This window comes from Bacillus rossius, chromosome 15 (genome assembly GCF_032445375.1).
Source record: "Bacillus rossius redtenbacheri isolate Brsri chromosome 15, Brsri_v3, whole genome shotgun sequence".
Lineage (NCBI taxonomy): Eukaryota > Metazoa > Arthropoda > Insecta > Phasmatodea > Bacillidae > Bacillus > Bacillus rossius.
Window position 1 is genome coordinate 40,037,619 of NC_086342.1, and position 25,985 is coordinate 40,063,603.

At 51.3% G+C, this 25,985-nt stretch overlaps 1 protein-coding gene across 1 annotated transcript in view; it reads right to left on the bottom strand.

Moving 5' to 3' along the window:
• LOC134539400 (uncharacterized) overlaps positions 1–25,985 on the bottom strand; it is a 146,105-nt gene that overhangs the window by 39,091 nt on the left and 81,029 nt on the right. The window contains exons 2-4 of the mRNA XM_063381401.1: positions 25,715–25,762; positions 22,549–22,612; positions 19,626–19,807 (exon numbers count right to left, since the gene is read on the bottom strand). Coding sequence (XP_063237471.1) covers positions 19,626–19,807; positions 22,549–22,612; positions 25,715–25,762 — 294 coding nt within the window. The remainder of the gene's footprint in view (positions 1–19,625; positions 19,808–22,548; positions 22,613–25,714; positions 25,763–25,985) is intronic.

Genomic DNA, 25,985 nt, shown 5'->3' on the forward strand with positions numbered 1-25,985 from the left:
AGAGCATGGAGGGAGGATTGTTGAGGGTTGATGGGTGAGCACGGAGAGTGGAGTGTTGAGGGTGATGGGAGAGCACGGAGGGAGGAGTGTTGATGGATGATGTGAGAGCACGGAGGGAGGAGTGTTGAGGGATGATGGGAGAGCATGGAGGGTGGAGTGTTGAGGGATGATGGGAGAGCACGGAGGGAGGAGTGTTGAGGGATGATGGGAGAGCACGTAGGGAGGAGTGTTGATGGATGATGTGAGAGCACGGAGGGAGGAGTGTTGAGGGATGATGGGAGAGCATGGAGGGTGGAGTGTTGAGGGATGATGGGAGAGCACGGAGGAAGGAGTGTTGAAGGATGATGGGAGAGCACGGAGGGAGGAGTATTGTGGGATGATGTCAGAGCACGGAGGGAGGAGTGTTGAGGGTTGATGTGAGAGCACGGAGGGAGGAGTGTTGAGGGATGATGTGAGAGCACGGAGGGAGGAGTGTTGTGGGATGATGAGAGAGCATGAAGGGAGGAGTGTTGAGGGTTGATGGGTGAGCACGGAGGGAAGAGTGTTGAGGGATGATGGGAGAGCATGGAGGGTGGAGTGTTGAGGGATGATGGGAGAGCACGGAGGGAGGAGTGTTGAGGGATGATGGGAGAGCACGGAGGGAGGAGTATTGAGGGATGATGTGAGAGCACGGAGGGAGGAGTGTTGAGGGATGAGTTGAGAGCACGGAGGGAGGAGTGTTGAGGGTTGATGGGTGAGCACGGAGGGTGGAGTGTTGAGGGTGATGGGAGAGCACGGAGGGAGGAGTGTTGAGGGTGATGGGAGAGCACGGAGGGAGGAGTATTGAGGGATGATGTGAGAGCACGGAGGGAGGAGTGTTGAGGGATGATGGGAGAGCACGTAGGGAGGAGTGTTGAGGGTTGATGGGAGAGCATGGAGGGTGGAGTGTTGAGGAATGATGGGAGAGCACGGAGGGAGGAGTGTTGATGGATGATGTGAGAGCACGGAGGGTGGAGTGTTGAGGATGATGTGAGAGCACGGAGGGAGGAGTGTTGAGGGATGATGAGAGAGCACGGAGGGAGGAGTGTTGAGGGATGATGTGAGAGCACGGAGGAAGGAGTGTTGAGGATGATGTGAGAGCATGGAGGGAGGAGTGTTGAGGGTTGATGGGAGAGCATGGAGGGTGGAGTGTTGAGGAATGATGGGAGAGCACGGAGGGAGGAGTGTTGAGGGATGATGTGAGAGCACGGAGGGAGGAGTGTTGAGGATGATGTGAGAGCACGGAGGGAGGAGTGTTGAGGATGATGTGAGAGCACGGATGGAGGAGTGTTGAGGGTTGATGGGAGAGCATGGAGGGTGGAGTGTTGAGGAATGATGGGAGAGCACGGAGAAAGGAGTGTTGAGGGATGATGGGTGAGCACGGAGGGAGGAGTGTTGAGGGATGATGGGAGAGCACGGAGGGAGGAGTGTTGAAGGATGATGGGAGAGCACGGAGGGAGGAGTATTGAGGGATGATGTGAGAGCACGGAGGGAGGAGTGTTGAGGGATGATGGGAGAGCACGTAGGGAGGAGTGTTGAGGGTTGATGGGAGAGCACGGAGGGAGGTGTGTTGAGGGATAATGTGAGAGTACGGAGGGAGGAGTGTTGAGGATGATGGGAGAGCACAGAGGGAGGAGTGTTGAGGGATGATGTGAGAGCACGGAGGGAGTAATGTTGAGGGATGATGTGAGAGCACGGAGGGAGGAGTGTTAAGGGTTGATGGGTGAGCACGGAGGGTGGAGTGTTGTGGGATGATGAGAGAGCAAGGAGGGAGGATTGTTGAGGGTTGATGGGTGAGCACGGAGAGTGGAGTGTTGAGGGTGATGGGAGAGCACGGAGGGAGGAGTGTTGATGGATGATGTGAGAGCACGGAGGGAGGAGTGTTGAGGGATGATGGGAGAGCATGGAGGGTGGAGTGTTGAGGGATGATGGGAGAGCACGGAGGGAGGAGTGTTGAGGGATGATGGGAGAGCACGTAGGGAGGAGTGTTGATGGATGATGTGAGAGCACGGAGGGAGGAGTGTTGAGGGATGATGGGAGAGCATGGAGGGTGGAGTGTTGAGGGATGATGGGAGAGCACGGAGGAAGGAGTGTTGAAGGATGATGGGAGAGCACGGAGGGAGGAGTATTGTGGGATGATGTGAGAGCACGGAGGGAGGAGTGTTGAGGGTTGATGTGAGATAACGGAGGGAGGAGTGTTGAGGGATGATGTGAGAGCACGGAGGGAGGAGTGTTGTGGGATGATGAGAGAGCATGGAGGGAGGAGTTTTAAGGGTTCATTTGAGTTCACGAAGGAAAGAGTGTTGAGGGATGATGGGAGAGCATGGGAGGGAGGATTGTTAATGGTTGGTAGGTGAGCACAGAGGAGTAGTGTTGAAGGTTGATGGGAGAGCATGGGAGGGAGCAGTAATGAGGGTTGATGTGAGATCACGAAAGAAAGAGTGTTGAGGGATGATGGGAGAGCACAGGAGGGAGGAGTGGTGAGGGATGATGTGAGAGCACGGAGGGAGGAGTGTTGAGGGATGAAGGGAGAGCACGGAGAGAGGAGTGTTGAGTGTTGATGTGAGAGCATGGAGGGAGCAGTGTTGAGGGTTGATGGGAGAGCACAGAGGGAGGAGTGTTGAGGGATGATGGGAGAACACGTAGGGAGGAGTGATGAGGAATGATGGGAGATCACGAAGGAAAGAGTGTTGAGGGATGATGGGAGTGCACGGTGGGAGGAGGTTTGAGGGATGATGGGAGATCACGGGAGGAACGAGTATTGAGGGTTGATATGAGATTACGAAGGAAAGAGTGTTGAGGAATGATGGGTGAGCACAGAGGGAGGAGTGTTGATGGATGATGGGAGTGCACGGAGGGAGGAGTGTTGAGGGATGATGTAAGAGCTTGGAGGGAGGAGTGTTGAGGGATGATGGGAGAGCACGGAGGGAGGAGTTTTGAGGGATGATGTGAGAGCACGGAGGGAGGAGTGTTGAGGGATGATGTGAGAGCATGGAGGGAGGAGTGTTGAGGGTTGATGTGAGAGCATGGAGGGAGTAATGTTGAGGGATGATGTGAGAGCACGGAGGGAGGAGTGTGAAGGGTTGATGGGTGAGCATGGAGGGTGGAGTGTTGTGGGATGATGAGAGAGCATGGAGGGAGGATTGTTGAGGGTTGATGGGTGAGCACGGAGAGTGGAGTGTTGAGGGTGATGGGAGAGCACGGAGGGAGGAGTGTTGATGGATGATGTGAGAGCACGGAGGGAGGAGTGTTGAGGGATGATGGGAGAGCATGGAGGGTGGAGTGTTGAGGGATGATGGGAGAGCACGGAGGGAGGAGTGTTGAGGGATGATGGGAGAGCACGTAGGGAGGAGTGTTGATGGATGATGTGAGAGCACGGAGGGAGGAGTGTTGAGGGATGATGGGAGAGCATGGAGGGTGGAGTGTTGAGGGATGATGGGAGAGCACGGAGGAAGGAGTGTTGAAGGATGATGGGAGAGCACGGAGGGAGGAGTATTGTGGGATGATGTGAGAGCACGGAGGGAGGAGTGTTGAGGGTTGATGTGAGAGCACGGAGGGAGGAGTGTTGAGGGATGATGTGAGAGCACGGAGGGAGGAGTGTTGTGGGATGATGAGAGAGCATGAAGGGAGGAGTGTTGAGGGTTGATGGGTGAGCACGGAGGGAGGAGTGTTGAGGGATGATGGGAGAGCATGGAGGGTGGAGTGTTGAGGGATGATGGGAGAGCACGGAGGGAGGAGTGTTGAGGGATGATGGGAGAGCACGGAGGGAGGAGTATTGAGGGATGATGTGAGAGCACGGAGGGAGGAGTGTTGAGGGATAAGTTGAGAGCACGGAGGGAGGAGTGTTGAGGGTTGATGGGTGAGCACGGAGGGTGGAGTGTTGAGGGTGATGGGAGAGCACGGAGGGAGGAGTGTTGAGGGTGATGGGAGAGCACGGAGGGAGGAGTATTGAGGGATGATGTGAGAGCACGGAGGGAGGAGTGTTGAGGGATGATGGGAGAGCACGTAGGGAGGAGTGTTGAGGGTTGATGGGAGAGCATGGAGGGTGGAGTGTTGAGGAATGATGGGAGAGCACGGAGGGAGGAGTGTTGATGGATGATGTGAGAGCACGGAGGGTGGAGTGTTGAGGATGATGTGAGAGCACGGAGGGAGGAGTGTTGAGGGATGATGAGAGAGCACGGAGGGAGGAGTGTTGAGGGATGATGTGAGAGCACGGAGGAAGGAGTGTTGAGGATGATGTGAGAGCATGGAGGGAGGAGTGTTGAGGGTTGATGGGAGAGCATGGAGGGTGGAGTGTTGAGGAATGATGGGAGAGCACGGAGGGAGGAGTGTTGAGGGATGATGTGAGAGCACGGAGGGAGGAGTGTTGAGGATGATGTGAGAGCACGGAGGGAGGAGTGTTGAGGATGATGTGAGAGCACGGATGGAGGAGTGTTGAGGGTTGATGGGAGAGCATGGAGGGTGGAGTGTTGAGGAATGATGGGAGAGCACGGAGAAAGGAGTGTTGAGGGATGATGGGTGAGCACGGAGGGAGGAGTGTTGAGGGATGATGGGAGAGCACGGAGGGAGGAGTGTTGAAGGATGATGGGAGAGCACGGAGGGAGGAGTATTGAGGGATGATGTGAGAGCACGGAGGGAGGAGTGTTGAGGGATGATGGGAGAGCACGTAGGGAGGAGTGTTGAGGGTTGATGGGAGAGCACGGAGGGAGGTGTGTTGAGGGATAATGTGAGAGTACGGAGGGAGGAGTGTTGAGGATGATGGGAGAGCACAGAGGGAGGAGTGTTGAGGGATGATGTGAGAGCACGGAGGGAGTAATGTTGAGGGATGATGTGAGAGCACGGAGGGAGGAGTGTTAAGGGTTGATGGGTGAGCACGGAGGGTGGAGTGTTGTGGGATGATGAGAGAGCAAGGAGGGAGGATTGTTGAGGGTTGATGGGTGAGCACGGAGAGTGGAGTGTTGAGGGTGATGGGAGAGCACGGAGGGAGGAGTGTTGATGGATGATGTGAGAGCACGGAGGGAGGAGTGTTGAGGGATGATGGGAGAGCATGGAGGGTGGAGTGTTGAGGGATGATGGGAGAGCACGGAGGGAGGAGTGTTGAGGGATGATGGGAGAGCACGTAGGGAGGAGTGTTGATGGATGATGTGAGAGCACGGAGGGAGGAGTGTTGAGGGATGATGGGAGAGCATGGAGGGTGGAGTGTTGAGGGATGATGGGAGAGCACGGAGGAAGGAGTGTTGAAGGATGATGGGAGAGCACGGAGGGAGGAGTATTGTGGGATGATGTGAGAGCACGGAGGGAGGAGTGTTGAGGGTTGATGTGAGATAACGGAGGGAGGAGTGTTGAGGGATGATGTGAGAGCACGGAGGGAGGAGTGTTGTGGGATGATGAGAGAGCATGGAGGGAGGAGTGTTGAGGGTTGATGGGTGAGCACGGAGGGAGGAGTGTTGAGGGATGATGGGAGAGCATGGAGGGTGGAGTGTTGAGGGATGATGGGAGAGCACGGAGGGAGGAGTGTTGAGGGATGATGGGAGAGCACGGAGGGAGGAGTATTGAGGGATGATGTGAGAGCACGGAGGGAGGAGTGTTGAGGGATGAGTTGAGAGCACGGAGGGAGGAGTGTTGAGGGTTGATGGGTGAGCACGGAGGGTGGAGTGTTGAGGGTGATGGGAGAGCACGGAGGGAGGAGTGTTGAGGGTGATGGGAGAGCACGGAGGGAGGAGTGTTGAGGGTGATGGGAGAGCACGGAGGGAGGAGTATTGAGGGATGATGTGAGAGCACGGAGGGAGGAGTGTTGAGGGATGATGGGAGAGCACGTAGGGAGGAGTTTTGAGGGTTGATGGGAGAGCATGGAGGGTGGAGTGTTGAGGAATGATGGGAGAGCACGGAGGGAGGAGTGTTGATGGATGATGTGAGAGCACGGAGGGTGGAGTGTTGAGGATGATGTGAGAGCACGGAGGGAGGAGTGTTGAGGGATGATGAGAGAGCACGGAGGGAGGAGTGTTGAGGGATGATGTGAGAGCACGGAGGAAGGAGTGTTGAGGATGATGTGAGAGCATGGAGGGAGGAGTGTTGAGGGTTGATGGGAGAGCATGGAGGGTGGAGTGTTGAGGAATGATGGGAGAGCACGGAGGGAGGAGTGTTGAGAGTTGATGGGAGAGCATGGAGGGTGGAGTGTTGAGGAATGATGGGAGAGCACGGAGAAAGGAGTGTTGAGGGATGATGGGTGAGCACGGAGGGAGGAGTGTTGAGGGATGATGGGTGAGCACGGAGGGAGGAGTGTTGAGGGATGATGGGAGAGCACGGAGGGAGGAGTGTTGAAGGATGATGGGAGAGCACGGAGGGAGGAGTATTGAGGGATGATGTGAGAGCACGGAGGGAGGAGTGTTGAGGGATGATGGGAGAGCACGTAGGGAGGAGTGTTGAGGGTTGATGGGAGAGCACGGAGGGAGGTGTGTTGAGGGATAATGTGAGAGTACGGAGGGAGGAGTGTTGAGGATGATGGGAGAGCACAGAGGGAGGAGTGTTGAGGGATGATGTGAGAGCACGGAGGGAGTAATGTTGAGGGATGATGTGAGAGCACGGAGGGAGGAGTGTTAAGGGTTGATGGGTGAGCACGGAGGGTGGAGTGTTGTGGGATGATGAGAGAGCATGGAGGGAGGATTGTTGAGGGTTGATGGGTGAGCACGGAGAGTGGAGTGTTGAGGGTGATGGGAGAGCACGGAGGGAGGAGTGTTGATGGATGATGTGAGAGCACGGAGGGAGGAGTGTTGAGGGATGATGGGAGAGCATGGAGGGTGGAGTGTTGAGGGATGATGGGAGAGCACGGAGGGAGGAGTGTTGAGGGATGATGGGAGAGCACGTAGGGAGGAGTGTTGATGGATGATGTGAGAGCACGGAGGGAGGAGTGTTGAGGGATGATGGGAGAGCATGGAGGGTGGAGTGTTGAGGGATGATGGGAGAGCACGGAGGAAGGAGTGTTGAAGGATGATGGGAGAGCACGGAGGGAGGAGTATTGTGGGATGATGTGAGAGCACGGAGGGAGGAGTGTTGAGGGTTGATGTGAGAGCACGGAGGGAGGAGTGTTGAGGGATGATGTGAGAGCACGGAGGGAGGAGTGTTGTGGGATGATGAGAGAGCATGGAGGGAGGAGTGTTGAGGGTTGATGGGTGAGCACGGAGGGAGGAGTGTTGAGGGATGATGGGAGAGCATGGAGGGTGGAGTGTTGAGGGATGATGGGAGAGCACGGAGGGAGGAGTGTTGAGGGATGATGGGAGAGCACGGAGGGAGGAGTATTGAGGGATGATGTGAGAGCACGGAGGGAGGAGTGTTGAGGGATGAGTTGAGAGCACGGAGGGAGGAGTGTTGAGGGTTGATGGGTGAGCACGGAGGGTGGAGTGTTGAGGGTGATGGGAGAGCACGGAGGGAGGAGTGTTGAGGGTGATGGGAGAGCACGGAGGGAGGAGTATTGAGGGATGATGTGAGAGCACGGAGGGAGGAGTGTTGAGGGATGATGGGAGAGCACGTAGGGAGGAGTGTTGAGGGTTGATGGGAGAGCATGGAGGGTGGAGTGTTGAGGAATGATGGGAGAGCACGGAGGGAGGAGTGTTGATGGATGATGTGAGAGCACGGAGGGTGGAGTGTTGAGGATGATGTGAGAGCACGGAGGGAGGAGTGTTGAGGGATGATGAGAGAGCACGGAGGGAGGAGTGTTGAGGGATGATGTGAGAGCACGGAGGAAGGAGTGTTGAGGATGATGTGAGAGCATGGAGGGAGGAGTGTAGAGGGTTGATGGGAGAGCATGGAGGGTGGAGTGTTGAGGAATGATGGAAGAGCACGGAGGGAGGAGTGTTGAGGGATGATGTGAGAGCACGGAGGGAGGAGTGTTGAGGATGATGTGAGAGCACGGAGGGAGGAGTGTTGAGGATGATGTGAGAGCACGGATGGAGGAGTGTTGAGGGTTGATGGGAGAGCATGGAGGGTGGAGTGTTGAGGAATGATGGGAGAGCACGGAGAAAGGAGTGTTGAGGGATGATGGGTGAGCACGGAGGGAGGAGTGTTGAGGGATGATGGGAGAGCACGGAGGGAGGAGTGTTGAAGAATGATGGGAGAGAACGGAGGGAGGAGTATTGAGGGATGATGTGAGAGCACGGAGGGAGGAGTGTTGAGGGATGATGGGAGAGCACGTAGGGAGGAGTGTTGAGGGTTGATGGGAGAGCATGGAGGGTGGAGTGTTGAGGAATGATGGGAAAGCACGGAGGGAGGAGTGTTGATGGATGATGTGAGAGCACGGAGAGTGGAGTGTTGAGGATGATGTGAGAGCACGGAGGGAGGAGTGTTGAGGGATGATGAGAGAGCACGGAGGGAGGAGTGTTGAGGGATGATGTGAGTGCACGGAGGAAGGAGTGTTGAGGATGATCTGAGAGCACGGAGGGAGGAGTGTTGAGGGTTGATGGGAGAGCATGGAGGGTGGAGTGTTGAGGAATGATGGGAGAGCACGGAGGGAGGAGTGTTGAGGGATGATGTGAGAGCACGGAGGGAGGAGTGTTGAGGATGATGTGAGAGCACGGAGGGAGGAGTGTTGAGGGTTGATGGGAGAGCATGGAGGGTGGAGTGTTGAGGATGATGGGAGAGCAAGGAGGGAGGAGTGTTGAGGGATGATGGGAGAGCACGGAGGGAGGAGTATTGAGGGATGATGTGAGAGCACGGAGGGAGGAGTGTTGAGGGATGATGAGAGAGCACGGAGGGAGGAGTGTTGAGGGATGATGTGAGAGCACGGAGGGATGAGTGTTGAGGATGATGTGAGAGCACGGAGGGAGGAGTGTTGAGGGTTGATGGGAGAGCATGGAGGGTGGAGTATTGAGGAATGATGGGAGAGCACGGAGGGAGGAGTTTTGAGGGATGATGGGTGAGCACGGAGGGAGGAGTGTTGAGGGATGATGTGAGAGCACGGAGGGAGGAGTTTTGAGGGATGATGTGAGAGCACGGAGGAAGGAGTGTTGAGGGTTGATGGGAGTGCACGGAGGGAGGAGTATTGTGGGATGATGTGAGAGCACGGAGGGAGGAGTGTTGAGGGATGATGTGAGAGCACGGAGGGAGGAGTGTTGAGGATGATGAGAGAGAATGGAGGGAGGAGTGTTGAGGGTTGATGGGTGAGCACGGAGGGTGGAGTGTTGAGGGGTGATGGGTGAGCACGGGAGGTGGGAGTGTTGAGGGTTGGTGTGATATCACGAAGGAAAGAGTGTTGAGGGATATTGGGAGAGCACGGGAGGGACGATTGTTGAGGGTTGATGTGAGTTCACGAAGGAAAGATTGTTGAGGGATGATCGGAGAGCACGGAGGGAGGATTTTTTAGGGTTTATGTGAGATCACGAAGTAAAGTGTTGAGGGATAATGGGAGAGCATGGGAGGGAGGAGTGTTGAGGGTTGATTACAGATCACGAAGGAAAGAATGTTCAGGGATGATGGGAGAGCACTGGAGGGAGGAGTTTTAAGGGTTCATTTGAGTTCACGAAGGAAAGAGTGTTGAGGGATGATGGGAGAGCATGGGAGGGAGGATTGTTAATGGTTGGTAGGTGAGCACAGAGGAGTAGTGTTGAAGGTTGATGGGAGAGCATGGGAGGGAGCAGTAATGAGGGTTGATGTGAGATCACGAAAGAAAGAGTGTTGAGGGATGATGGGAGAGCACAGGAGGGAGGAGTGGTGAGGGATGATGTGAGAGCACAGAGGGAGGAGTGTTGAGGGATGAAGGGAGAGCACGGAGGGAGGAGTGTTGAGTGTTGATGTGAGAGCATGGAGGGAGGAGTGTTGAGGGTTGATGGGAGAGCACAGAGGGAGGAGTGTTGAGGGATGATGTGAGAGCATGGAGGGAGGAGTGTTGAGGGTTGATGGGAGAGCACGGAGGGAGGAGTGTTGAGGGATGATGTGAGAGCACGGAGGGAGGAGTGTTGAGGGATGATGGGAGAGCATGTAGGGAGGAGTGTATAGGGATGATGTGAGAGCACGGAGGGAGGAGTGTTGAGGGATGATGTGAGAGCACGGAGGGAGGAGTGTTGAGAGTTGATGGGAGAGCACGGAGGGAGGAGTGTTGAAGGATGATGTGAGAGCATGGAGGGAGGAGTGTTGAGGGATGATGTGAGAGCATGGAGGGAGGAGTGTTGAGGGTTGATGGGAGAGCACGGAGGGAGGAGTGTTGAGGGATGATGTGAGAGCATGGAGGGAGGAGTGTTGAGGGTTGATGGGAGAGCACGGAGGGAGGAGTGTTGAGGGATGATGTGAGAGCACGGAAAAAGGAGTGTTGAGGGTTGATGGTAGAGCACGGAGGGAGGAGTGTTGAAGGATGATGTGAGAGCATGGAGGGAGGAGTGTTGAGGGTTGATGGGATAGCACGGAGGGAGGAGTGTTGAGGGATGATGTGAGAGCATGGAGGGAGGAGTATTGAGGGTTGATGGGAGTGCACGGAGGGAGGAGTGTTGAGGGATGATGTGAGAGTACGGAGGGAGGAGTGTTGAGGGATGATGGGAGAGCACGGAGGGAGGAATTTTGAGGGTTTATGTGAGATCACGAAGTAAAGTGTTGAGGGATAATGGGAGAGCATGGGAGGGAGGAGTGTTGAGGGTTGATTACAGATCATGAAGGAAAGAATGTTCAGGGATGATGGGCGAGCACTGGAGGGAGGAGTTTTAAGGGTTCATTTGAGTTCACGAAGGAAAGAGTGTTGAGGGATGATGGGAGAGCATGGGAGGGAGGATTGTTAATGGTTGGTAGGTGAGCACAGAGGAGTAGTGTTGAAGGTTGATGGGAGAGCTTGGGTGGGAGCAGTAATGAGGGTTGATGTGAGATCACGAAAGAAAGAGTGTTGAGGGATGATGGGAGAGCACAGGAAGAAGGAGTGGTGAGGGATGATGTGAGAGCACGGAGGGAGGAGTGTTGAGGGATGAAGTGAGAGCACGGAGGGAGGAGTGTTGAGTGTTGATGTGAGAGCATGGAGGGAGCAGTGTTAAGGGTTGATGGGAGAGCACAGAGGGAGGAGTGTTGAGGGATGATGGGAGAGCACGTAGGGAGGAGTGTAGAGGGATGATGGGAGAGCACGGGAGGGACGATTGTTGAGGGTTGATGTGAGTTCACGAAGGAAAGATTGTTGAGGGATGATCGGAGAGCACAGGAGGGAGGAGTGGTGAGGGATGATGTGAGAGCACGGAGGGAGGAGTGTTGAGGGATGATGGGAGAGCATGGAGGGTGGAGTGTTGAGGGATGATGGGAGAGCACGGAGGGAGGAGTGTTGAGGGATGATGGGAGAGCACGTAGGGAGGAGTGTTGATGGATGATGTGAGAGCACGGAGGGAGGAGTGTTGAGGGATGATGGGAGAGCATGGAGGATGGAGTGTTGAGGGATGATGGGAGAGCACGGAGGAAGGAGTGTTGAAGGATGATGGGAGAGCACGGAGGGAGGAGTATTGTGGGATGATGTGAGAGCACGGAGGGAGGAGTGTTGAGGGTTGATGTGAGAGCACGGAGGGAGGAGTGTTGAGGGATGATGTGAGAGCACGGAGGGAGGAGTGTTGTGGGATGATGAGAGAGCATGGAGGGAGGAGTGTTGAGGGTTGATGGGTGAGCACGGAGGGAGGAGTGTTGAGGGATGATGGGAGAGCATGGAGGGTGGAGTGTTGAGGGATGATGGGAGAGCACGGAGGGAGGAGTGTTGAGGGATGATGGGAGAGCACGGAGGGAGGAGTATTGAGGGATGATGTGAGAGCACGGAGGGAGGAGTGTTGAGGGATGAGTTGAGAGCACGGAGGGAGGAGTGTTGAGGGTTGATGGGTGAGCACGGAGGGTGGAGTGTTGAGGGTGATGGGAGAGCACGGAGGGAGGAGTGTTGAGGGTGATGGGAGAGCACGGAGGGAGGAGTATTGAGGGATGATGTGAGAGCACGGAGGGAGGAGTGTTGAGGGATGATGGGAGAGCACGTAGGGAGGAGTGTTGAGGGTTGATGGGAGAGCATGGAGGGTGGAGTGTTGAGGAATGATGGGAGAGCACGGAGGGAGGAGTGTTGATGGATGATGTGAGAGCACGGAGGGTGGAGTGTTGAGGATGATGTGAGAGCACGGAGGGAGGAGTGTTGAGGGATGATGAGAGAGCACGGAGGGAGGAGTTTTGAGGGATGATGTGAGAGCACGGAGGAAGGAGTGTTGAGGATGATGTGAGAGCATGGAGGGAGGAGTGTAGAGGGTTGATGGGAGAGCATGGAGGGTGGAGTGTTGAGGAATGATGGAAGAGCACGGAGGGAGGAGTGTTGAGGGATGATGTGAGAGCACGGAGGGAGGAGTGTTGAGGATGATGTGAGAGCACGGAGGGAGGAGTGTTGAGGATGATGTGAGAGCACGGATGGAGGAGTGTTGAGGGTTGATGGGAGAGCATGGAGGGTGGAGTGTTGAGGAATGATGGGAGAGCACGGAGAAAGGAGTGTTGAGGGATGATGGGTGAGCACGGAGGGAGGAGTGTTGAGGGATGATGGGAGAGCACGGAGGGAGGAGTGTTGAAGAATGATGGGAGAGAACGGAGGGAGGAGTATTGAGGGATGATGTGAGAGCACGGAGGGAGGAGTGTTGAGGGATGATGGGAGAGCACGTAGGGAGGAGTGTTGAGGGTTGATGGGAGAGCATGGAGGGTGGAGTGTTGAGGAATGATGGGAAAGCACGGAGGGAGGAGTGTTGATGGATGATGTGAGAGCACGGAGGGTGGAGTGTTGAGGATGATGTGAGAGCACGGAGGGAGGAGTGTTGAGGGATGATGAGAGAGCACGGAGGGAGGAGTGTTGAGGGATGATGTGAGTGCACGGAGGAAGGAGTGTTGAGGATGATCTGAGAGCACGGAGGGAGGAGTGTTGAGGGTTGATGGGAGAGCATGGAGGGTGGAGTGTTGAGGAATGATGGGAGAGCACGGAGGGAGGAGTGTTGAGGGATGATGTGAGAGCACGGAGGGAGGAGTGTTGAGGATGATGTGAGAGCACGGAGGGAGGAGTGTTGAGGGTTGATGGGAGAGCATGGAGGGTGGAGTGTTGAGGATGATGGGAGAGCAAGGAGGGAGGAGTGTTGAGGGATGATGGGAGAGCACGGAGGGAGGAGTATTGAGGGATGATGTGAGAGCACGGAGGGAGGAGTGTTGAGGGATGATGAGAGAGCACGGAGGGAGGAGTGTTGAGGGATGATGTGAGAGCACGGAGGGAGGAGTGTTGAGGATGATGTGAGAGCACGGAGGGAGGAGTGTTGAGGGTTGATGGGAGAGCATGGAGGGTGGAGTATTGAGGAATGATGGGAGAGCACGGAGGGAGGAGTTTTGAGGGATGATGGGTGAGCACGGAGGGAGGAGTGTTGAGGGATGATGTGAGAGCACGGAGGGAGGAGTTTTGAGGGATGATGTGAGAGCACGGAGGAAGGAGTGTTGAGGGTTGATGGGAGTGCACGGAGGGAGGAGTATTGTGGGATGATGTGAGAGCACGGAGGGAGGAGTGTTGAGGGATGATGTGAGAGCACGGAGGGAGGAGTGTTGAGGATGATGAGAGAGAATGGAGGGAGGAGTGTTGAGGGTTGATGGGTGAGCACGGAGGGTGGAGTGTTGAGGGGTGATGGGTGAGCACGGGAGGTGGGAGTGTTGAGGGTTGGTGTGATATCACGAAGGAAAGAGTGTTGAGGGATATTGGGAGAGCACGGGAGGGACGATTGTTGAGGGTTGATGTGAGTTCACGAAGGAAAGATTGTTGAGGGATGATCGGAGAGCACGGAGGGAGGATTTTTTAGGGTTTATGTGAGATCACGAAGTAAAGTGTTGAGGGATAATGGGAGAGCATGGGAGGGAGGAGTGTTGAGGGTTGATTACAGATCACGAAGGAAAGAATGTTCAGGGATGATGGGAGAGCACTGGAGGGAGGAGTTTTAAGGGTTCATTTGAGTTCACGAAGGAAAGAGTGTTGAGGGATGATGGGAGAGCATGGGAGGGAGGATTGTTAATGGTTGGTAGGTGAGCACAGAGGAGTAGTGTTGAAGGTTGATGGGAGAGCATGGGAGGGAGCAGTAATGAGGGTTGATGTGAGATCACGAAAGAAAGAGTGTTGAGGGATGATGGGAGAGCACAGGAGGGAGGAGTGGTGAGGGATGATGTGAGAGCACAGAGGGAGGAGTGTTGAGGGATGAAGGGAGAGCACGGAGGGAGGAGTGTTGAGTGTTGATGTGAGAGCATGGAGGGAGGAGTGTTGAGGGTTGATGGGAGAGCACAGAGGGAGGAGTGTTGAGGGATGATGTGAGAGCATGGAGGGAGGAGTGTTGAGGGTTGATGGGAGAGCACGGAGGGAGGAGTGTTGAGGGATGATGTGAGAGCACGGAGGGAGGAGTGTTGAGGGATGATGGGAGAGCATGTAGGGAGGAGTGTATAGGGATGATGTGAGAGCACGGAGGGAGGAGTGTTGAGGGATGATGTGAGAGCACGGAGGGAGGAGTGTTGAGAGTTGATGGGAGAGCACGGAGGGAGGAGTGTTGAAGGATGATGTGAGAGCATGGAGGGAGGAGTGTTGAGGGATGATGTGAGAGCATGGAGGGAGGAGTGTTGAGGGTTGATGGGAGAGCACGGAGGGAGGAGTGTTGAGGGATGATGTGAGAGCATGGAGGGAGGAGTGTTGAGGGTTGATGGGAGAGCACGGAGGGAGGAGTGTTGAGGGATGATGTGAGAGCACGGAAAAAGGAGTGTTGAGGGTTGATGGTAGAGCACGGAGGGAGGAGTGTTGAAGGATGATGTGAGAGCATGGAGGGAGGAGTGTTGAGGGTTGATGGGATAGCACGGAGAGAGGAGTGTTGAGGGATGATGTGAGAGCATGGAGGGAGGAGTATTGAGGGTTGATGGGAGTGCACGGAGGGAGGAGTGTTGAGGGATGATGTGAGAGTACGGAGGGAGGAGTGTTGAGGGATGATGGGAGAGCACGGAGGGAGGAATTTTGAGGGTTTATGTGAGATCACGAAGTAAAGTGTTGAGGGATAATGGGAGAGCATGGGAGGGAGGAGTGTTGAGGGTTGATTACAGATCATGAAGGAAAGAATGTTCAGGGATGATGGGCGAGCACTGGAGGGAGGAGTTTTAAGGGTTCATTTGAGTTCACGAAGGAAAGAGTGTTGAGGGATGATGGGAGAGCATGGGAGGGAGGATTGTTAATGGTTGGTAGGTGAGCACAGAGGAGTAGTGTTGAAGGTTGATGGGAGAGCTTGGGTGGGAGCAGTAATGAGGGTTGATGTGAGATCACGAAAGAAAGAGTGTTGAGGGATGATGGGAGAGCACAGGAGGGAGGAGTGGTGAGGGATGATGTGAGAGCACGGAGGGAGGAGTGTTGAGGGATGAAGTGAGAGCACGGAGGGAGGAGTGTTGAGTGTTGATGTGAGAGCATGGAGGGAGCAGTGTTAAGGGTTGATGGGAGAGCACAGAGGGAGGAGTGTTGAGGGATGATGGGAGAGCACGTAGGGAGGAGTGTAGAGGGATGATGGGAGAGCACGGGAGGGACGATTGTTGAGGGTTGATGTGAGTTCACGAAGGAAAGATTGTTGAGGGATGATCGGAGAGCACGGAGGGAGGAATTTTGAGGGTTTATGTGAGATCACGAAGTAAAGTGTTGAGGGATAATGGAAGAGCATGGGAGGGAGGAGTGTTGAGGGTTGATTACAGATCACGAAGGAAAGAATGTTCAGGGATGATGAGAGAGCACTGGAGGGAGGAGTTTTAAGGGTTCATTTGAGTTCACGAAGGAAAGAGTGTTGAGGGATGATGGGAGAGCATGGGAGGGAGGATTGTTAATGGTTGGTAGGTGAGCACAGAGGAGTAGTGTTGAAGGTTGATGGGAGAGCATGGGAGGGAGCAGTAATGAGGGTTGATGTGAGATCACGAAAGAAAGAGTGTTGAGGGATGATGGGAGAGCACAGGAGGGAGGAGTGGTGAGGGATGATGTGAGAGCACGGAGGGAGGAGTGTTGAGGGATGAAGGGAGAGCACGGAGAGAGGAGTGTTGAGTGTTGATGTGAGAGCATGGAGGGAGCAGTGTTGAGGGTTGATGGGAGAGCACAGAGGGAGGAGTGTTGAGGGATGATGGGAGAACACGTAGGGAGGAGTGATGAGGAATGATGGGAGATCACGAAGGAAAGAGTGTTGAGGGATGATGGGAGTGCACGGTGGGAGGAGGTTTGAGGGATGATGGGAGATCACGGGAGGAACGAGTATTGAGGGTTGATATGAGATTACGAAGGAAAGAGTGTTGAGGAATGATGGGTGAGCACAGAGGGAGGAGTGTTGATGGATGATGGGAGTGCACGGAGGGAGGAGTGTTGAGGGATGATGTAAGAGCTTGGAGGGAGGAGTGTTGAGGGATGATGGGAGAGCACGGAGGGAGGAGTTTTGAGGGATGATGTGAGAGCACGGAGGGAGGAGTGTTGAGGGATGATGTGAGAGCATGGAGGGAGGAGTGTTGAGGGTTGATGGGAGAGCACGGAGGGAGGAGTGTTGAGGGAAGATGTGATAGCATGGAGGGAGGAGTATTGAGGGATGATGTGAGAGCACGGAGGGAGGAGTGTTGAGGGATGATGTGAGAGCACGGAGGGAGGAGTGTTGAGGGATGATGGGAGAGCACGGAGGGAGGAGTGTTGATGGATGATGTGAGAGCACGGAGGGAGGAGTGTTGAGGGTTGATGGGAGAGCATGGAGGGTGGAGTGTTGAGGGATGATGGGAGAGCACGGAGGGAGGAGTGTTGAAGGATGATGGGAGAGCACGGAGGGAGGAGTATTGTGGGATGATGTGAGAGCACGGAGGGAGGAGTGTTGAGGGATGATGGGAGAGCACGGAGGGAGGAGTGTTGAGGGATGATGTGAGAGCACGGAGGGAGGAGTGTTGAGGGATGATGTGAGAGCACGGAGGGAGGAGTGTTGTGGGATGATGAGAGAGCATGGAGGGAGGAGTGTTGAGGGTTGATGGGTGAGCACGGAGGGTGGAGTGTTGAGGGTGATGGGAGAGCACGGAGGGAGGAGTGTTGAGGGATGATGTGAGAGCACGGAGGGAGGAGTGTTGAGGGATGATGTGAGAGTACGGAGGGAGGAGTGTTGTGGGATGATGAGAGAGCATGGAGGGAGGAGTGTTGAGGGTTGATGGGTGAGCACGGAGGGTGGAGTGTTGAGAGTGATGGGAGAGCACGGAGGGAGGTGTGTTGAGGGATGATGTGAGAGCACGGAGGGAGGAGTGTTGAGGATGATGGGAGAGCACAGAGGGAGGAGTGTTGAGGGATGATGTGAGAGCACGGAGGGAGTAATGTTGAGGGATGATGTGAGAGCACGGAGGAAGGAGTGTTGAGGGATGATGTGACAGCACGGAGGGAGGAGTGTTGAGGGATGATGTGAGAGCACGGAGGGAGGAGTGTTGAGGGATGATGTGAGAGCTCGGAGGGAGGAGTGTTGAGGGTTGATGGGAGAGCATGGAGGGTGGAGTGTTGAGGAATGATGTGAGAGCACGGAGGGAGGAGTATTGAGGGATGATGTGAGAGCACGGAGGGAGGAGTGTTGAGGGATGATGTGAGAGCACGGAGGGAGGAGTGTTGAGGGTTGATGGGAGAGCATGGAGGGTGGAGTGTTGAGGATGATGGGAGAGCACGGAGGGAGGAGTGTTGAGGGATGATGGGAGAGCACGGAGGGAGGAGTATTGAGGGATGATGTGAGAGCACGGAGGGAGGAGTGTTGAGGGATGATGGGAGAGCACGTAGGGAGGAGTGTTGAGGGTTGATGGGAGAGCATGGAGGGTGGAGTGTTGAGGAATGATGGGAGAGCACGGAGGGAGGAGTGTTGAGGGATGATGTGAGAGCACGGAGGGTGGAGTGTTGAGGATGATGTGAGAGCACGGAGGGAGGAGTGTTGAGGGATGATGAGAGAGCACGGAGGGAGGAGTGTTGAGGGATGATGTGAGAGCACGGAGGGAGGAGTGTTGAGGATGATGTGAGAGCACGGAGTGAGGAGTGTTGAGGGTTGATGGGAGAGCATGGAGGGTGGAGTGTTGAGGAATGATGGGAGAAAACGGAGGGAGGAGTGTTGAGGGATGATGTGAGAGCACGGAGGGAGGAGTGTTGAGGGATGATGTGAGAGCACGGAGGGAGGAGTGTTGAGGATGATGTGAGAGCACGGAGGGAGGAGTGTTGAGGGTTGATGGGAGAGCATGGAGGGTGGAGTGTTGAGGGATGATGTGAGAGCACGGAGGGAGGAGTGTTGAGGGTTGATGGGTGAGCATGGAGGGTGGAGTGTTGAGGGTGATGGGAGAGCACGGAGGGAGGAGTGTTGATGGATGATGGGAGAGCACGGAGGGAGGAGTATTGAGGGATGATGTGAGAGCACGGAGGGAGGAGTGTTGAGGGATGATGGGAGAGCACGTAGGGAGGAGTGTTGAGGGTTGATGGGAGAGCATGGAGGGTGGAGTGTTGAGGAATGATGGGAGAGCACGGAGGGAGGAGTGTTGAGGGATGATGTGAGAGCACGGAGGGTGGAGTGTTGAGGATGATGTGAGAGCACGGAGGGAGGAGTGTTGAGGGATGATGAGAGAGCACGGAGGGAGGAGTGTTGAGGGATGATGTGAGAGCACGGAGGGAGGAGTGTTGAGGATGATGTGAGAGCACGGAGGGAGGAGTGTTGAGGGATGATGTGAGAGCACGGAGGGAGGAGTGTTGAGGGATGATGTGAGAGCACGGAGGGAGGAATGTTGAGGGATGATGTGAGAGCACGGAGGGAGGAGTGTTGAGGGATGATGTGAGAGCATGGAGGGTGGAGTGTTGAGGGATGATGTGAGAGCACGGAGGGAGGAGTGTTGAGGGTTGATGGGTGAGCACGGAGGGTGGAGTGTTGAGGGTGATGGGAGAGCACGGAGGGAGGAGTGTTGAGGGATGATGGGAGAGCACGGAGGGAGGAGTATTGAGGGATGATGTGAGAGCACGGAGGGAGGAGTGTTGAGGGATGATGGGAGAGCACGTAGGGAGGAGTGTTGAGGTTTGATGGGAGAGCATGGAGGGTGGAGTGTTGAGGAATGATGTGAGAGCACGGAGGGAGGAGTGTAAAGGGATGATGTGAGAGCACGGAGGGAGGAATGTTGAGGGATGATGTGAGAGCACAGAGGGAGGAGTGTTGAGGGATGATGTGAGAGCACGGAGGGAGGAGTGTTGAGGGATGATGTGAGAGCACGGAGGGATGAGTGTTGAGGGTTGATGGGAGAGCATGGAGGGTGGAGTGTTGAGGAATGATGGGAGAGCACGGAGGGAGGAGTGTTGAGGGATGATGGGAGAGCATGGAGGGTGGAGTGTTGAGGAATGATGGGAGAGCACGGAGGGAGGAGTGTTGAGGGATGATGGGAGAGCATGGAGGGTGGAGTGTTGAGGAATGATGTGAGAGCACGGAGGGATGAGTGTTGAGGGTTGATGGGAGAGCATGGAGGGTGGAGTGTTGAGGAATGATGGGAGAGCACGGAGGGAGGAGTGTTGAGGGATGATGTGAGAGCACGGAGGGAGGAATGTTGAGGGATGATGTGAGAGCATGGAGGGAGGAGTGTTGCAGTACCTCGGCGGTGAGCACCTTGACGCCGCAGCCGGCGCCGGGCAGTGCCAGGCCGGCCCACAGGTCCCCGGTGCCCAGCGCGCGGCACGCCAGAGGGAAGCCGCGGGCGTACAGCAGCCCGGAGAAGCCCTGCTGCAGCCTCACGCGCGCCCACAGGGTGTCCGCGTCGCACGAGCTGTTCACTCCTGCAGCACAGCACCAGAGCCTTCTCCCTCTCTCTCTCTCTGCACTACTGTCCTCGTGTCTCTTTTCATGTTCTTCTTGGCGTTACCATCGGTGAAGGAACTTTTCCTTCAATTTATTTGAGTTGTAATCCTGATTTTGTCCTTGGGGCTCAACCCAAATGTTTACTTACATTATTTTAGAATTTAAAAAGTCATGCTAGTGATCTTTGTTATTAAAAAAAATGTGTGAGGTTTAATTAATAAAATATCTATTTTAATTTTTTTAGATGAAACACAAAATGCAATAGGGCTATCATGATAGTTTTACAGGAAAATATTTCAAATAATATTATTGACATTAAATATCAACAACTTGCATTAATATAAACCTGAATGGGTTATTCACATAAAAAAATCTTGACATTTTTTTACCGAGCTGGCATTCATAATACCATTTGTTTGTTTTTTTGTTAACTTGGTGGAAAAAAAAATTCAAAACTGAAAATAAATTGATGTTATAGCTCAGCGTCTTTTCGACAGCGGGCTCACTCAAGACTGTGAACATGCGACACTCCCGAAGTACATTCACAAAGATATCGGCCTTCCCTTGCGGTGGTCCCAGGAATCCCTGGGAAACTGGCTCTCCGGTACGCGAAACCACAATTAAGGAAAATGATATTACTTTTGCAAGGAAAGTCCATTACAAATGATACTCTTGTATTCTGACGATGTTGCTCTGGCGGAATTGGGAGGCCATCGTGAATTTTCTTTAGTATTCTTGTAGTGTGACGCTTGCTAGAGAAAAATATAGTATTTCAAACATGCAAATGTAAGTCATGTGTTCTATAAAGTTACAATATCTTTCTTGTAGTATATTTAAAAAACTATTTCTTGACAACTGAGTTTCCGACTATCCTTGTAACAGTACAAAAATATTTTAATGGTGTACGGTCAAGATCAGTTCATGGAAAAAAAAAAATTAAAATAAGAAAGATATCATTTCAAAGCATGCCGTGAGCTTCTGGGAAGCTATAGTAATAGATTTTTTTGTTGTTAAAATCAGGTTTGTCATGTTTGTGCTTTAGGATGAGCAGCAACTTCTGCAACCTTTTGCACTGTCGTTAACTATGCTATTATGCAAAAGTTTATTTGGTGACAATACAAGCTTTGCTATTGTAATTTTATAAGCAAAAAATATTACAAGACACTGATGTACTCTTACAAGGGCTAGTTTAGTTACAAATAATTTCCTTCTAAGGTTTTCAACATTTTTTTTAATGCCACCTTGCTCCATTACTAATTAGATGATAAAACTTTAAACTTTACATACAAATAGAGCTAGCGTATTTATGACGCAATTATTATTTATTTCAAATAAAATCTATATTAATATAATAAAGCTGAAGAGTTTGTTTGTTTGTTTGAACGCGCAAATCTCAGGAACCACTGGTCCGATTTGAAAAATGCTTTCAGTGTTGGATAGTACATTTATCGAGAACTGCTATAGGCTATATTATATTATCAATAACATTAGGGATCCTTACTAAAAGTCCAATTTAGAATCAAATGCGTTGGAGGGGGTTAGATACAACATGCAGTACACGTACGAAGTGTGTGTTGACAATACCGCAGGCGTTAGAAGTTTATTTCCTATTGCCTATTAACATTGTTGCCACGCATTAGATGCCTTATCATTCTTAATTTTCCATACAAGTAAAAAACACCCGTGTGATATTAACAACGAAGCAATCAGTACCCTCATATAGAATACATAGAGATAGTGTGGGGTATATATGTAAATATAAAGAGATAAATACAGATAGAGAGATACATAGCTATATAGGACTATAAATGTAGATAGAGATAAATATATATTTAGAGACATGGATAGATTATTTGTGTATGTGTAACTACTTCAAACATTTTACAAAACAAAACTGAATGAGGCATTGCAATGCATGCCGAGCATTAGATAGATAATGGAATCTTTTCAATATTAGTAATCCCATATTTTTCAGTTTTTTTTTCTACATTGCTTTATAGAGTCTATATTACATACAGACCAGGTAAATAACTATAAACTGGCAGAACAACGTCTGTCGGGATCTGAAAGTGATATAAATTATTTTGCACACTTGACATTAAAATTAAGAAGACAATTACTAACTACATCTGATCTCTAAACAGTTCCCCTTCACCCTGTGTTCAGCCCGGGCAACGCTGGGTACTGCAGCTAGTTAATATATAAAACTTCATTTTTTTATGATTGTCATATATGCTAAGAATACTCCTACAGACGGAGGTATGCTGGCACCACCGAGTGTGGTCGCTCGGCAGTGCTTAGCGCAAGTCATTGCAGTGCTCGCCACCGCCACTTTATCAATCTTGTACGTCCGGACTCCCAGCTTCACTTAGCGCGGGCCATCGTATATCGCACACAAGTTCACCAAAGTTTTTTTTATGTCTTTCCTCAGCTAACACCGCCGCCTACTAATGCCAGGCAAAGTTCCAATTGAATAGCAAAAATATTACTGGATGTCTTTAAACATACAAATACACTAAACATAAAAATTATACAAACTTATAGTACAAAAATTACTACCATATATAATACAATAATTATTATAAAAAGGTAAATTCAACAACAAAGTCTTTTCCCCTATTCAGGCCAGGGTCAGACCACAAAGCAAGTACACAAAGCTGTAGAACCAGGACTGCAGTAAAGTACTTGTTTGATGTGCAAGACAAACAGACTTACTCACCCAGCACCGTGTTTGTCCTTGGCAGTAACCTGGGGCCCGCCGCCTGTGACAGACAGCTCGCCTCCTGCACGTGAGACCACACATTGATAATCCCAGCATCACACAAAGTAAAAAAAAAGTTTCAAAACCAACTTAATTAAAAAATCGACAAGCCATGCGATACCTGTTTGTTATTGACTATTAATTCATTTCTTATCCTAGTTTTACGATCCATAGTGGCTGACGGTAGCCGTAAATTTTACTGTATTTCATTACTTACACCTCTGAGGTGTTATACATAATTTGTAGTTTTATTTGTTGATTATAACCAACACGTTTATCCTACAAATTTATCAAACTGATATAATTATACGTATATTTTTTAAATAATGGGACAGTACACTATTTCGACTAAAAAATAAATAAGGTATGTGCCATTTTTAAGTAAATTTACGGCACATTTTAATTTTTATTAATTTGTAAGAATAATTTGTAATTTCAGCATTTTGAGTTTTACATTTATCTTCATTCAAGCCTTTCGGCATGAAAAGTTTAGCCAGACTGTCTATATTTTACCTGTTAACAGTGGCTAGGCGGGTAGCTCATATTCTCTTTCTCCAATGCCGGTCCACGCATGTCCTGTTGTGCTCTCCACCCCGGCAGCCCACACCCTCCCCCTCCTATCTCACAAGTTTGCGCCAACATTTTACCACTCGCGCTAACCACCCCCCCCCCCCCCCCCCCACGCCGTAGTTTAAATCCTTTCCTGCAAGTCTACGTCGGTTTTTCACGGTCCACCTTTTTTTCCCAATGGCTTTTTTTCCTCCCCCTGGCTCTTAAAACTTTATCTGACCGTGAAACTTTAAAAGTTTGCATGGCGACTTCGCCACGACTCGAATGCTTTGACACGCCGTCATTCAGACTTGCTTTTCCGTTGTCTTTCCGTTGCGGAATTGGCAATACGCAATACAGTTGCATAACGCAGGAACAGTTCCACAATATGCTTTTCAAAACTATCATGTAGTGATAACCATCCGAGATAATTAGAGTATTCGGAGGTCTATTGCGCAAAAAAAAAAAAAAAAAAAAAAAATTAAAAGCTTACAGTCCTGTTTTCTTCGTCATTACATAAAGACATTATATAAACCCACATAATTGGTCAGTGGAATGAATCACTGTAATTTAAATTCAACCCCTTGAACATTAACGATTCTGAAAGGTGACTTGATGTAAGCTTTTGGACATACGCCATTGCTAAGCACATGTATATCTGTAGGAGAAAACTACAAAAAACCCAAAACCCAAAAACAAAAACACAAATTAAGCAAAAAATTGCTGTTGTCAATAGGATGTAAACACCACATAATATTCCATAACAGGAATATGCTCAACAAACAAAGAAAAACAAAGCAAAATGGACTAACATAACGGGAAAAAAAAAACCACACATGATGACAGCACACAAATATTTAACCCAAAAATAAATTCAGCACAACAGTTGAAACGAGACAAAAACACGACAAAACGAAAATACGAACCAAACACAATAGTTTTCCAAAACAGAAACAAGCGACGTTTCGGGAACTTCTATCTGCTCCCCTTTTTTTCTTTGGGTTCAATATATTTTTGCTGTCAACATTTGTGGCTTTTTATTTTCGTTCTGTTAGTCCATTTTTCTTTGTTTTTCTTTGTTTGTTGAGCATATTCCTGTTATGGAATATTATGTGGTGTTTACATCCTATTGACAACAGCAATTTTTTGCTTAATTTGTGTTTTTGTTTTTGTCTTTTGGTTTTTTTTTGTAGTTTTCTTCTACAGATATACATGTGCTTAGCAATGGCGTATGTCCAAAAGCTTACATCAAGTCATGCACTCCCATTGCACAAATCTTTCAACGATAAGATTCTTAAAGGTACTGTTGTGTTTCTATTTGGTTTTTAACACTGCATTACTCTGTTGTGCTGCAACGGGACTTCTCCATACCGAGTACACGCCTACACCCGGGCGGTGTTCAAACGTCTGACCTCAGTCGAGTCCCCCGAGACCTGCATCTAGGTGAGGGGGAATACCGTATCTTCCTTATTTACTTACTGCTGACACTGAAGTGTATATTTAGTGCAAATGAATTATTCTATATATTATGTAACTTATGTAACAACATCAATTAATAATTTAGAAAATTAATGTTTAATAATTTTTTTTTAAATTCTTGACAACCAAATGCATATGGAGGTTAGTAAAAAAACCCAGAATTTTTTAAATAACAGATTTTTACTCTCTCATTAATTGACCCGGTTGTAACTAAGGCTTATTTCAACCTGGGGTACAGAATGGTGGCAGGCCACGCGTGCCTAGCCGGATTACAAGGGTCGTCGCTACCCCTTCCTCCCCTCGCTACACGGCTCCCCGCGCATCGTCCTGCCTCGACGCCGTTAGCCATCGCTGAGCGGCCTGGGGAATTCCGCGGGCCGCCGCGCGGTGTGGCGTGAACACGCGACGCTATTCTCGACTGTTCGGGCGTCGGGTCGGCCCGGGATGACGCGACTCGTCACAGCTGCTCTCGTCGGTTCGAGTTATGGTATTAACTGTTTAATTAATAGATTATTCGTATCTTAAAAAAAATTCTTTGTCGAAAATCAGATACAAAGCCGGGGTTCAGTATTTTTTTCAAGTCTTTTCGCTTTTTATCGGAGCCGTTTAATTACATAGTTTAAAATTTCGGTCTGCTAATCAAATTATTCAATAGTCGACTTAGCTGCTCTGGCAGCGAATTTAGTAGCGGGTGCGTAAATCACGTATGATTCACATCCAGACATGCAGTTGTAAAACACAATTTACGTTTATGTATCACCCTCGGCATCATTTTAATGATTACTGCGTTAAACTTAGTGTTCGAGTTTAAATGTAACATGTGGACGCGTGAGTTTGCTCGTTAGAAGTTGGAGGCTACACATCTCTGGCGAGTACTGAAAGACTCGCTCTCATTTTTTTTTTCTGGGTGCTAAACTTTGTCATTGAATGTACGCTGTAATAATTTTAAAAAAGTTTGGTTTAAAATAAGGACTCGTCGGTATTATTGTTTAACAACTTATATGAGATAAGCAGAACCATGATGAAGCAACTAATTCCTCCTGCAAGAGATGATCTCGGTGTACCCAGAGACGGGCGCAAGCGGTGAGTGACTCACCCGCAGGATCCAGTGTAGGCACAGCAGCAGCGCTCGTGGTGGCGACATCTGCAACACACCAGTCGATCCTCGTGAGCACACTGTCTGTTCCGAACACACGCTTCGTTTCAGGTGCTTGCTGGGGGCACTTTACCTCGCAAGCAACCACGGCCCCCGCAAGGGTGGAGCAGGGTGGCCCGGGCTCAGCCCTGCTTATTTTTTAAACCTTTAAACTATTATAATTTTTTTACAAACTAGAAAAACACATATTGAATATTTCATAAACAAAGCT